We start from the raw sequence: 12937 nt of genomic DNA on the forward strand, positions 1-12937 counted from the left end.
GGAAATGCTTTGAATTTTTTTTTTGTTTTGCGCAGAGATCCCTCATATTTACTCAGGGAGGGAAAACCATGTTTCCAGTTCCATGTGTGACCTGGTCATTACTCAGTCATAAAATGGTGACCTGAAAAGGTCACCTGTCCAGTCTCTTGGCCAGTGCAGGCTCACTCATTTCTGTTCCTGTACAGTGATTTTTGGCGTTGCTACTGAAGGGTTTCTGACTTGGTCTGTTCAGTGGTGGGAATCAAAGAACCATCAGGAGAAACAGAATGGTGAATGTGGGAGCACAATTTGGTGGGGGTAGAACTCAGCAGAGGTATTTACTTTTCAGGGCAACGTGCTCTGTAGAAATTGAAGACCTGTTTCAGCACAATGCTTTGAGCACATGCTGAACTTTGAGGGTGGAAGTGTTTTGCTAGGTGGCCTTCAGGCTTTGGAAGTAAGAATATGTTTGAAGCCATTCCAAGATCAGTTCCTTGGTGCAGAATACCAAAAGCAATGGGTGTCTGGGGCCCCGGTTTGCACTCTGGTCATGTAGTGCAGTACTTAACCTGCTCTCAGTCTCACTGGTACCCTGGGAACACCTGTTAAATACACCATTATGGGAGTCAGCATTTTAGTGGTAGGCCTTGCATGAGTGTTGAATCTAGAGCATCTTTAGAGATGGAGAAATATCTTCCATTTATCCTATATTCTGATATTTTGTTGCAGGTTAGTAAAAAATAAGAAATGAACGTTCAAGTACATAAAGAGCTTTAGAAAATTAAGCTAGAACTGAATGACATTGATCTCTTGAGAAAGAGGTTTTTTATCTTGTCTTTTTGTATTTTTCTTGTTGCAGAAGTACCACACCAAAAACGATCTCACTTAACAAAAACAAAAGACCATTGTTTTGTCTAGTATTTTATGTTGTTTTCAAGCATCTGAGGTCTCTCCTGTGCCCTTTGCTGTGGTATCTCATTGCTGACCTCTTAATTATAATCACATATTCAAAACTTCTGCTAATATGACGTAGATGAGAAGCCAGGCAGTTAAATGATTTGCCCAAGGCTATGAGACATCTTGCTGGAGAGCTGAAATCAGACCTTTTACCATGTCTGCCTGGCCAGACCCAAGGTCTGTGCTTTGTTTTATGTTCTCAGGCATGTTTCTTCATGCAAATGTTATTTGGACCGCATGCTTGACATATAGCAAAGGCCATGCTGCCCACTGAATTTTCTCCTGGATTGTTTTTCACCTTAAGTTTAAAAAATGATTGGGATTTTAATGGAACCCTTCTTTTCTTCAGATTATCTTAATGAAACCATTTTCATAGCTATTTTTCAGAAATTATATTCTACAGGTTTTGTTTATTGATTCAAGCTTATAGCAATAATATGAAACCACCAACCATTCAAGCCTAATGTTAAACTAAGCGGCGAGGAGTGAATTTATACAAAATAGTTCGGCCACGTCTGTTGCTAATTTTTTTAACCCATCAAACTTGCTCTATATTGCTCTCAATTAGTCTTTTTCCCCACACCCTTTTCTTCTGAAGGATTCATTTTACCCACTTACCTTATCCATGGGCTACGTAAACACATAGGTAGGACTTCATGCATCCTTTGCATACTCTACTTGTAAAGTCTCGAATATTGTTATATTGTTTCACACACATCTCACTAAATCCAAGTAAAATAGTAGGTAAAGCTGCAATGATGTCATCTGCATGATGTGTATTTCTGTAGGTAATGCTTGTGTGATATATACAGTTTTTACTGTCAGTACCTTGCATGTAGATCACACAGACACAACTGAGGCTGATCACAACCAATGCAGTGTGGGTAAAACCTATGTAGGCGAGTTTGAAACGTTTGAAGATTACAGGTGTTTTAAGGGTCAGTATTTTGAACAGTGGAAAAATATATTTTTCTGACTCTTCTAAAATGTGTTTTTCAAAAATTTCTTGTAGTACCATATCCTTCAAATCTTCTGCCTTCATTAGAAAAGGTAAAGCAGTTCATGCTTTAATTCAGCCACCTCTTTCAGTCTTTTTGGTCATTCTTTGCTTGTTTTGGGAGGTTTGTTTCCAGCTTTATGGGTTTTTGTTTTGGTGGTTTTTCTTTTCTTTTCTTTTTTTTTTTTAAATATTTGGCCGTTAAATGATGTCAAGTACCTGCTTGTCTGGTGTCTGATAGACATACATCTTCCTTGTTACACACATTTCTAAAAGAGGAACTCGCGATGAGTTTTGTCTGAATGCTACTAGATTTGCTGCTGTACAAATAATATAAATTAAATATTCTTAATTATTTTAGCTCATACTAGAAAAGATCCAGGACAAAGGAGAGATTGATGCAGTGTGCCTTACAATGGTCCTACTGATTTCTCTACTGGCCTTTCCTCTGCACATGGTCAATTAGAATTGAAAATCCTGTGCTGATTTCATTCGCTGGAATTTTTAAGCAGGTCAGGAAGAAAGATGTTATTGAAAGGAAAAGTCTCATCTAAATAAGAAAAGAACACGTGGCCATCTGGTCTAACTGTACCATGCTGAAAGTAATTTTTACTCTGCTCTAGTTTGAGCTTTGCAACAGTTTGCTAAAATATCAACCAGAAATCTGTTTACATTAAAACACTCAGTGCTTTTTATCTGTAAAAATGCAATGTGCAGTTCTCTTCCTATCTGTAATGCATGAGCTCGTTTGACCCCGTTACCTTATTGAGACTGTCTACATTTCTGGTTGGTTCTCAAGTTACTTCAGCTCTGTAGATGTGTAAGTGAAACTACCCATCTTTTGTAAGTTTTGGATGTAATTCTGAGCGATTTATTTGTGGGACTAAAAGTCACTTCTGCTTGAACTGGGAAAGGCTCAAACAAGTCGATGCAACAGGAAGCATGGGGGAAGAGGGGAGAGGAGGGTTTAAAAAAGGAAATTAGAACTTGAAGTTTGTGTGAGCATCACCGTGGAATTTGCACAACCAACTGTAGGCCACAGGCTAAGAGGCAAGCTGTAATAGATATCAAATTTTTAAGGAATGGAGTCCTAAATATGCATGAGTTTCCATGATTGCATTTTTTCAGTATTAGCTATTAAAAAATTTAAAGAAGTCAGCAAAAGAACAGAGGTCAGCAATTTTCACATGAGGTAAATAAATCCTTCTTGTAAAAAACTAAAACACATAGCTCCAAATCTCAGGTGCCTGGACAACAACAGCAGGAGGATAATGCCATTTTTAAAGCAACACTGGTCAGGTATCTCCTCCCTACTCTAGTTAGAGCTGTTGTACCCAGCACTCACAAAACCCTCAAGAGAATCTTACTGGGAGAAGGGGAGAGTGGTGAACTAAACATGGAGACAAGGACCCTGTATTCCTATTCTCTGGCTTAATGCTTATCTCTTATGTGATTAGACATTACTTTTGCACTGACAAACATTGCATAAATTACCAGTTGAAATACCCTTCTAAGACAAGGTAGCGTGTAAATCACTTCTGAAGCTGAGGAATTGATTTGCATAGGATTTCAGCCTTTAGGAAAGGATAAAAATATGATTGCCTTGTCATTACCTTAAGAAAATGAAAGTGAGCACTTCATAATTTAGCTGCAGGCATTATTTCAAAACACTTTTTTTGAAACAAGTGACAAATTTTGTTTTAAAACATAATATGCCAGGAAAAGTAGGAAGGAAATTATCACCTTAATACTATTGAACATGTGTACATACATGTAATTTACAAATATATAGTTCTCATGTATGACCATTATGTAGAGTTTGCTTGTATATTTCATATAAGGTGTATAAAGTGTTCCTTCAGAAAAGCATTAAATCCCTTATTTACAAAAAAATAAAATACAGGAATACAAATTTGACCACAGTTCTGGATTCATTCACCTAATTTTTCTGAAATCTCTATTCAGGATTTTTACTTTGCTGTGGATATTGCTGCCACTACATGCAACCTTTTGTTTGCATGTCTCCGCTGCTATTTGGAAAGGAAGTTCTTTTTAAGATTAAATTTATGGGATACTTTATGCTGGGTTTCTTTTCACATAGTGTTTATAAGCAATATTAGAGAAAAAAGCTAAAAAAATTTCTTATCTTTCCATTAAGATACCTGTTAGAATGACTAAAATGTAGTTTGAGCCTTTTCAGGGAATAAATTAAAAGAACTGTATGCATATGTATGTGGTTGTGTGTTTAAAAATTAAATTTTTTTAGGTCCTTTTCATATAAAGTCCATATTGAAAAGCAAATATTAGTCATCATGTTTATCACACCATAATTTGTACTGCAAGGCAATTAAATTCCAAAGAATTTAGAAAATAGGTCCGCACAGCATACATTTAAAAATTAAATAGAATACATGCTTTGAATCTGCCTTTCCCCTGCATGTCTCTGCTAACCCCACCCATAGCCACACCAAGCAGAGAGCAACTATTTTGGGGAGTACTGCATTCCCAAGCCCAACTTTGTGGCGTGATGACACTGGGCCACTCGGCATTTCTTTGGGCTGTGGCAGCAGGAAGGCCAGGGCTTGCAGGGCCAGCTCAGTCCCCTGCCATGCTTCCCTTCTTCGATTTGAAGACACCCTACTTACAAAGCATTTCGCTACTGCCTTGTTTAAAACTATCATAAAACTGTCTACTAGCTCTTGTTAATCTCTCTAAACCCAAGTGGTTTTGAATATTTCAGTTTGCTGGGCATTCAGGTGTGGGTATCTGCATAGTAGCTATTTGCCTTTATGTAATACATCATCTGCGCATACAAAATCTTTACATAGTGTTTGAGAGCTACACAGCAATTATGTAAGTGATGCATGAACTTAACACAAAATACTGCATTGACTGTAAACCTAGAGTAGAAATCACAGTAAAATGGGAAATGCTGCATGTCCCTAGTTACACTGTGTTGGAAAGCGTGTGTGCGTGTGCATATGTTTTGTACAATAATGTGTATATATGTTTACAAAGTTTCTTATTTTGTATTTTTTTTTTTTTTTTTGCAAATCATAACAAAGTTGAAACCGAGCCTGGCCGACATAAGGAGGAAAGGCTTGTGTTTGTCTTTAATCTTTTCTGCAGCACGGTTCAGACTTCTGTCTGATCTGCACATAGCAGAGCAAGGGGCTTGCCGTGCATTGCGTGCAGGCTCCTTGATTGTGGAAGGGAAAAAAAAAAAAAAAATCTGGCTGGAATCCAGACAGGCGAGCGCAGTGCTCTGTTGATCATTGTGTCTAGCCTTCAGGTGTCTCAGCTCACAGTGGGCGGCGGTTGGGGGAGGGGGAGATAACAGGAGGGCAGACAAAGAATAAAACGGTGTATTTACCAAAAAAAAAAAAAAAAAAAAAAATATATATATATATAGGAGATTCGCATCAAATCCTTTTTTAAAAAATGCTTCTTTTAACGTTCCTTTTTCTGCAGTGGGAGCAAGCAAACATCTGTCCAGGAAGATTTATTTAAGCCATAATTAGTAGCGTCTGGAGTCTTTCAACAATTTCTCCTTATTGTACTTAATATTTTTTTTTAAGAAGTCTGCTCATCTTTCACTTAGAAACTGTTTTCACTTCATGCATTATTAGAGATCCAGCCCAGCCAGGACAGAGTCAGATTTCTATTGTCTTTGCTTTTTCCCTTCTGATCGTAGTTTTCAGAATCTAACTTTTGGTAGGGAAGGGGTGGTGAGAAGGATCGTGCAGGCAGGGGGGAAAGATCTTATTAAAGGTCTTACAAGCATGTGAGGGGAAAAAAAAGAGCAAAAATACAAATCAGTGCTGTTTATTATACGGTTATTCATTTGGGTTCAATTTCTTTTCCGAGGAAGAAGAAGGAAAAAAAGCGCTGCTTTGTCTGTTGCTTCTGTTTGAGAACTCTCATAAATCTTGCCCAGAAAGCAACTTGGGCTTAAGGAGATCTGGCCAGTAAAGCTCTGGGAAACAATTTCAATGTCTCTTGCTGTGGATATTCTCTTCTTTCTGCCCCCTTCGTCCCCACTGCCCCCTCCACCCCGACCTTCTGACGTTATACCGTGAAGAGCCCCACACCCTTTCCCACCCCACCAGGAATCTCAGTGAATGCAAGCCACAATCTAGAGGTAAAGTCGCTTATCAAAAAGCCTCTTCTCCTGCTCAGAGAGTCCAGATATTATACTAGTTGTGTGTTTTCAGTCCAGCCATAACCCTTTCCTAACACTCCCCCCTTGCCTTGCCTCTCCCCCTCCCCCCGTGGAAGGGGTGGGATGGGAACCTTGCTCGACTTCATTGTTCCAAATGTAAGAGCTATTTGCCCCAAAGTGTCTTCGCTGTCTTTCATAGCTAATTATAATAACTGTCAGATGTCTGGAAAGTCTGGGCTGCCCTTGCTGGCGGAGTTAAAGTTTGCCTTTATGTTTTCCCCTTGGGGACAGATCAGGCCTGATTAGACACAGAGTACAAATAAAAGTGAACAACATACGTGTGTAGGGCTTTTTGTCTTTGCTTTTCTTTATGAACAAAGCAGCACGCTGGCTATGTCAGGAAGCAGTGTGTCATGCAGCATGCATGCAGGCACTGCCCTGGAGGATAACTCGCTTTTTCTTTTTTTTTTTTTTTTTTTTCTTCTTTCTTTTATTAAAGCATGCAAGAAATATTTTTGAATCTGAAAACCACTTTAGATACTTTTTCATCTTATAAGAAAAGTAATCATTGCTTTAGTGCACGTAGCATTTTGACATTTTTAAGAGATTTGCTTTTCTGGGTGAAAATAAAAATAAATAGAGCTCTTACTCACAGTTTTGTTGTGCTGTGCAGGTCGCTGTCTCCTTCTGCAGAGACAAGGAGGGTTGGAGAATGTCAAGGGTGCAGAATCCCAGTTTAATTCAGGAGAAATGTACAAATGTGCTTCCTGAAGTCGCCTGGAAGTCAGCCACTTGTGCTCAGACATCCCATTGCTGCTCTGCATGCTATACTATCTGCAGTTCTGAATTGAACTAAATACTGCCCATGTGAAAGACAGGGGAAACACAGTCATGTGGGACACACAAATCCACTCTATTGGCTCTGAAGGCACAACTTCAGCATTCTTGCATTTCCACCATTGGTTAACAGTTCAAGCTGAAAGAGTCTAGGTCCTCCTAGTGAGTCTGTTTTCCCTTTATGTTGGAAGAATGACTGTAGGATTTTACAGTGACAGGATTAGTTAAGAAAGGGACTGAAGTCATCCCTTTGACTGAAGCTGGTGGGTGGGGATTGGAAGCTGTGCTTTTCTCAAGTCGACGCTTTTCCTTTTTCTGCCTGCATTCTCAGTGTCAGGAAATGCTTGCAGTTAACTTGGGCAGCAGAGAGAAACTGAAGTGACTTTTTCAGGTTCGGGGTTAGGGACCTGACTTTTAGAGTAACTCAGTGTTACAGACAGTACAATGATTTTCATGGGAGTAACTAATCTGGTTTACTAAACTGTAGTTATTTTCTTCTTTTCAAATTTTTTTTTTTTGTTAAGCTCAGGGGCGACTATATCAGGATCGTTTATCCCAAACTTTTGCATCATAAGCCAGATAAATGAATCCAGTAGTTTGAAAGCCTAGACTTAATAATTCAACAACAGAAGAAAGATTCTACAGAACTATTGGATCTCTGGGGAATATTATAATATGGTCTTTGTAATATTTTGAAAGAAGCAACAAATTCCAGCAAAGTCTTTATTGCTGATATTTGAGAATAATGAAGCTATAAAGATTAAGTAGGAGGGGAGAAGATTGACTATTCCCTATTTTGGTATTCTGTCATTTGTCTGATTTAGTTATGCCAGTGTGAGCAGTAATTTGAAACGGTACTCAGTCATGTGTGACATACTTCTCCAATTAACCCTTATTAAAAAGACCTTTCCCAAATCCCACATGCATGTTTTCCTAGAACTACAGAAAACAGAGGTATGACAGATTTGCAGGGTTTGTGTCCACCTTCCTCTCTGGGCAGATTTATTTCCTCTTATGCATTTCCAGGGCTATGTCCAGTGCAGTTGTAAACACACCCAGCGTGTGACTCCTGTTGGTGGACTGTTGAACTTGGGGCCTAATTTAGCAGTTGAAGTGCTTAAATATGCTTGGAAATTTCCCAGAATAATTAATCTGGAATAGTAAATTCATTATATGTCTGCGGTGTGCGCAAGGCCAAGCCCAGACTGCTCTGCTGGCAGTTGTACTGTGTTCAAGATCCTATTTAGCAGCTTATGCCTGGCCCTGGCTGTCAGGGCATCTTTTTGTTTCTACCCATCAAGCTTGTTCAGTCCACCTTAAACCAGTGCTTCTCCCTCCTCAGAGTTCACCCTCTTAAGCTATTTATAGACTTTTATCATCACCTCACTGACCACCCTTGTCATCACTTAGCTGAACACCATATTCCAGGTGTAGCTGTGTAAGATATGGGAATATTCCTCCATATCCTGTGACCTGGTATGGCTGCAGCAAACCAATATGTTTTTGCTTGATATGTGAGCAGGGAAAATTCATCTCTTAAGAATAAACTGACACACCTGACAAACAGGATTTCAAGGAAGATGAAGACAGTAAGTATTCCGCTCTGAGTTAAGAAGGCCTTGTAAAGACCTTCTTTGCTTCTAAGTGCTAAGAAGATGCAGAGTGAGGTTTTTTTAGCAGGCTCACTTAAAAATACTGTTTAGTAACAATATATAAAAGGTGTGGTTTGGTAGCTGTTGTCATTTGGCTTTTTAATCTTCACGAAGAAAGATAATTGTCTGGTTGGATAAAATAAGGCTACAGCAGTAGCATCAAAACTTTCTCTCCACCCTCCAAAAATGTTTTCAGCTCCCCTAGGCTTTCCACATCTGGACTCCAGAACACTGAGGGAAGAGAACTGAAAACCCTGGGAGACATTTTCTTTTTTTCACTGTGCTGGTGGTCTTCATAATTTTGGTTGCTTTTTTTTGTTGTTGTTTAATTCAATTAAAGAGGGAAGAAATACTAATAAAAGAAACCTTACTCTAGAGAGCAGTAAACTCTTCAGTTTTAAGACCAATACATGGTCTTGTCTTAAATACATCTTTTTCACGAATGTCAGGTTTTGATTTTAGAATGCTGAAAAGCTCTTTAAAGAGAGGGAATAAACATCTGAATTTCTTTATTATTGTTTAGCTCTTTCCTCAAACAACTCAAGAGTGGATTTCAGGAAAATCTAGGGACTCTGGAGCAATGATTATTTACCTGCATTTCTTGAGCCATGAACCAAAGACTTAGATGACATAAGCAGACATTTTTGTGACTCATAGTACTTTGGAGACCAAATTAATACTTTGCAACACTGTTGCCTCCAGAGAGAGAAGTGCATCTTTATATGTATTTGTGTAACTAAATGGACATTTTATTCTCCCTATCACGTCCATTGAAAAGAAAACAAAATTAAGATCTAGGCTACATCATATTCACTCTCCTTGAATAATAAACTGCTTCTTTCACCACTATTGTTACTAAAGACAAATTCATAATTTTTAGAGACAAAGAATAAGAGCATCACAAAATTATCACTGTGTGGAAAATAACATTACTTTGCAAATTCTGTCATTGTCATAATGTTTAACACATGAGATAAGATGTTGCTGGATGAAGTGGGCTGTTAGAGTCTGGAGGTCCTACTGTTACTGCTCTGCAGTCCTCTCTGACTCCATCCTTTGACACCACAGGTCTCCATTTCTGGGTTTGGGTTAGGGTTTTTTTGGTGTTGCAGCTTTTTCTCCTGATCTGAGCGAATATTGGTAGGGATGCTTAACTCCTGTCTAATAGAGATCCTGTTCCTAAGAATTTTCAAGGTTCCCTGGCCAGGAACTCTAGGAAAAAAAAGAAATGACTGAAGTTAGAAGTTTTAGTTACTAAAGGAGCATTTTCATTATTTAGAAGTATTAGAGAGCATATATTTGGTGTGAGGGTGAGGAAAAGTAGGATGTCCTTGAACATTTTGTACAGGGTGCATTCACAAAAACTTTTAAGAACAACTACTGATTTTTTGTCCTGTGGAAATATAAGTTCTATGACTACTTGGGAGGAGAAGATTTGCTCCTTGGCTGCTTCTTAGTAAGGCATACAACATATAGAAAGACAAAAACCAAAAATTGAGATAAATTTCTTAAACACTTAGAATAAAGGCACTTATGCAGTTTGCATGTTGATGTGTTTAACGGATACTTCTGAAAATAAATATTTTAACTGTTCATTTAGGCAATCAAAGGCAGTCCTATCATGTGTGTGATGTGGATTTCATGTTGCCCAGCATTTTTAAGCCTTTCCGTTTTATTTTCCAGTGGAAAGTAATTGAACTTTATAAAGTGTGTATTTGCTTATAACTTTGCCAGAGAATTTTTGCTGTTCTATACACCTTTGCTTTTTATAATTCAGCAGTAGGTGGTATTTGCTAAAGTTGCAAGCTTATATTAGTCACTGCTAGTAAAATCCCTTGAGGCTTCCAGTGCATAAGCAAAGAAGGAATCAGTCAAAAAAAATATCCCAGGAGATACTGGAGAAGACAGAAAAAGGCAGAGAAGAAGCAAAGTCACTGAAAATCATTGAGGGAGAGCAAGTGGATGAAGGGCACCCAAAAGCCATTTCATGGAGAGGAATTAGCAGAGCCTGGAAATATGCGCGTGCAGTGTGTGCACATATTCTGGAAATGGTTGTATACCCTAGTTAAGAACAGCCCATGGCTAACATGAGGATTTTTTTTCAAATGTGTCTGGTACAAGAGGGTTGTGAATGAAGGTTTGTTCTCATCCCTTGCAACATGAGGGGTGAAAATAGCTGAAATATTGTCTGAGCAAATAATCTCTGCTGTATATGACCCAGCTGGCCAGGCTGCAGTATCTACCATTTACACAAAGAAAAATCACGAGTTCGGCTGTTAATATGGTAATGGATTTTGTGGGGCTTTTGGGGCATGGACGTTTTGCTTTTGTTTTTTTTCAGCTGTCTTATTCCTTGGTCTCCTCTAACTATTTATGTAGAAGAAGTGAATGAAGCCACATGAGATACTGGGAAGATTTTCAGCAGTGAGAGAGGAAGCTGGTATCCCCTTACTCGTGAAAGTCAGAACTTACTCCTCTTTCCTCTGCAGGTCTTCTGTTTGCTTAGGGACAACTTTTGGGCGGGTAGCTTAGATAATATGGCTGTAATTTAACCACCACAAAAAACCACCCAGATTCAGATTCTTGATCTACGTATTGGAATTCAGGCATATGTTGAGCTCATAGCTGCTGTGTATTTATAAACCTGATTTTGATTACAGGACTGTTAGTGAGGAGTTCAGATCTCATGAATAACTCATTCAGGTGAACTTAATACAATAGGAAAAAAATCCAAGATTTTTAGTTAATTGATCCTGAAATTTTTACAAATTTATTCAAGTGAAAATTAAAATAATGTGTTTGCAATTGTATTTGTAAGAGAAAATTTCTAGATAAAATGAAATGTTATTTGAACAGTGGGTTGGTAACTGCAGTGTACCTCAGATGAAATTGAGTGACACAAGTCTTTCAAAGCTACAAATTAGGTTACCATAGAATTAGGCTGTCCAGAAAGATTTGGTCAATAAAGCTAGAACCAAACATGCTTTTGATCAGATAAACCTAAAAATGAAAGTTATTTAAACAGTTTCTATATCACATCTGTGTATTCCAGAAATTCTTGTCATTTCTTTTAAATAATGCTTTTTTCTTTCCTGGGTCATTTCCTCAATTTTTTTTAATCCTTCCATTTTTGTCCCTTTTCTTTAATGACTTTTTCTTTTAAGTCCTTTCAGCATAAACAAATTATTTCCCCTAAAAGACACTTGTCTGATACTCAGCTGGCTCAGTTTACACCCTAAAAAATGAAGGCTTTGTAGGGACAGTCAAACTTGATGACCATAACAGGACTTCTTTCCTTCAGACTACTCTTACAAGGTCGTGCAGATTTTTCTGGTTTCAGATACAAGTTCTTCTGTCCTCAATTAGCCCATAGTAATATATAAACATATATATTTTATAAATTATTTATCAAACTATCATTATAGATGACTGCAACTGCCATTTTGTATTTTAATTTCCTTATAAAGTAAGATTGGTTTCAAAATTGAAACTTATCAAATTTTGTGCAATCTAATATTTGGTGAAGAATGGTAGTATTTAGCAGTTCATGTTTCAAATGTAGAAGACTTTTCATTGAAAAAATCCTACATGGTCTAATTTAGAGTATTTTTTTATTGAATCTATTATTCCCTGGGATAAATCATCTCTCTCTTCACAGAGAAAATAGATGAATGTTTATATGAATTCACACTAAATTAAATAGTGTATTCCCTCCACTGTCCCACCCCTACAGCACTGTCTGCACAGAACTGCACTATTCTACATGAGATTAAAGCATCACTAGCACACAAGCCTTATAGTAGTTGCAACATCTTTTTCAGTAAAAATATATTAAAGTAAAGATATATTCCAAATTTTTCAAAGTAAGATATTTTTTCTGGACTAGTATAACAAATCTCAGAGATTATTTTTCTTCTTTAATACTTTTGGTCAATAATTTTGATTTAATGATATTTCCCATTTTTTAATTCATAATTCTAGTCTGATACCTCAGCCTTTTAGGGATTGAGGTGGTAGATAGTTTGCCCCATTTCTGTTCCAGTTTTGGGTGGTCCTAAACGAGGACAGTTTCAAAAGGATTTGGTTTTTTTTTAAAAACCATCTGCCTTCCACATTTTACTCCGTAATGAAATAATTTATTTTGTTGTTTTCTTAAAGAATGTTAATACTGCATAAAAGCCATAATGATTTTCCTTACAAGAAGCCCGACTTGTTACTTTAAGGAAGGGCATTTTTCCTCTGGTAGCTTATGAAAATTTAAATTAAAAGGATTTAATAATTTAAGCAGCATAGTTTAGTGACTGAATGTTGAAGAACAGAGGAGTTTGAAATTGCTAGCAAAACACTAGGCAT

General features: G+C 37.6%; 1 protein-coding gene across 9 annotated transcripts in view; it reads right to left on the minus strand.

Moving 5' to 3' along the window:
* The window catches only part of LOC108445561, a 62431-nt gene extending 55231 nt beyond the window's left edge, over positions 1 to 7200 (minus strand). For 2 of the 9 annotated variants that reach the window (XR_001860460.1, XM_017729723.1), the window contains exon 1: positions 6749 to 7193. Coding sequence is in view for 2 of the 9 variants with exons in the window: in XM_017729723.1 (XP_017585212.1) it covers positions 6749 to 6919 (171 nt within the window). In the remaining 7 variants the exon portion in view is untranslated. Of the gene's footprint in view, positions 1 to 6748 lie in introns of all 9 variants that reach the window. The other 7 variants (XR_001860454.1, XM_017729722.1, XR_001860459.1 and 4 more) reach the window with 6 other exon arrangements.
* Between the last annotated feature and the right edge of the window lie 5737 nt (positions 7201 to 12937).

This window comes from Corvus brachyrhynchos, unplaced genomic scaffold, assembly GCF_000691975.1.
Source record: "Corvus brachyrhynchos isolate BGI_N302 unplaced genomic scaffold, ASM69197v1 scaffold101, whole genome shotgun sequence".
NCBI lineage: Eukaryota > Metazoa > Chordata > Aves > Passeriformes > Corvidae > Corvus > Corvus brachyrhynchos.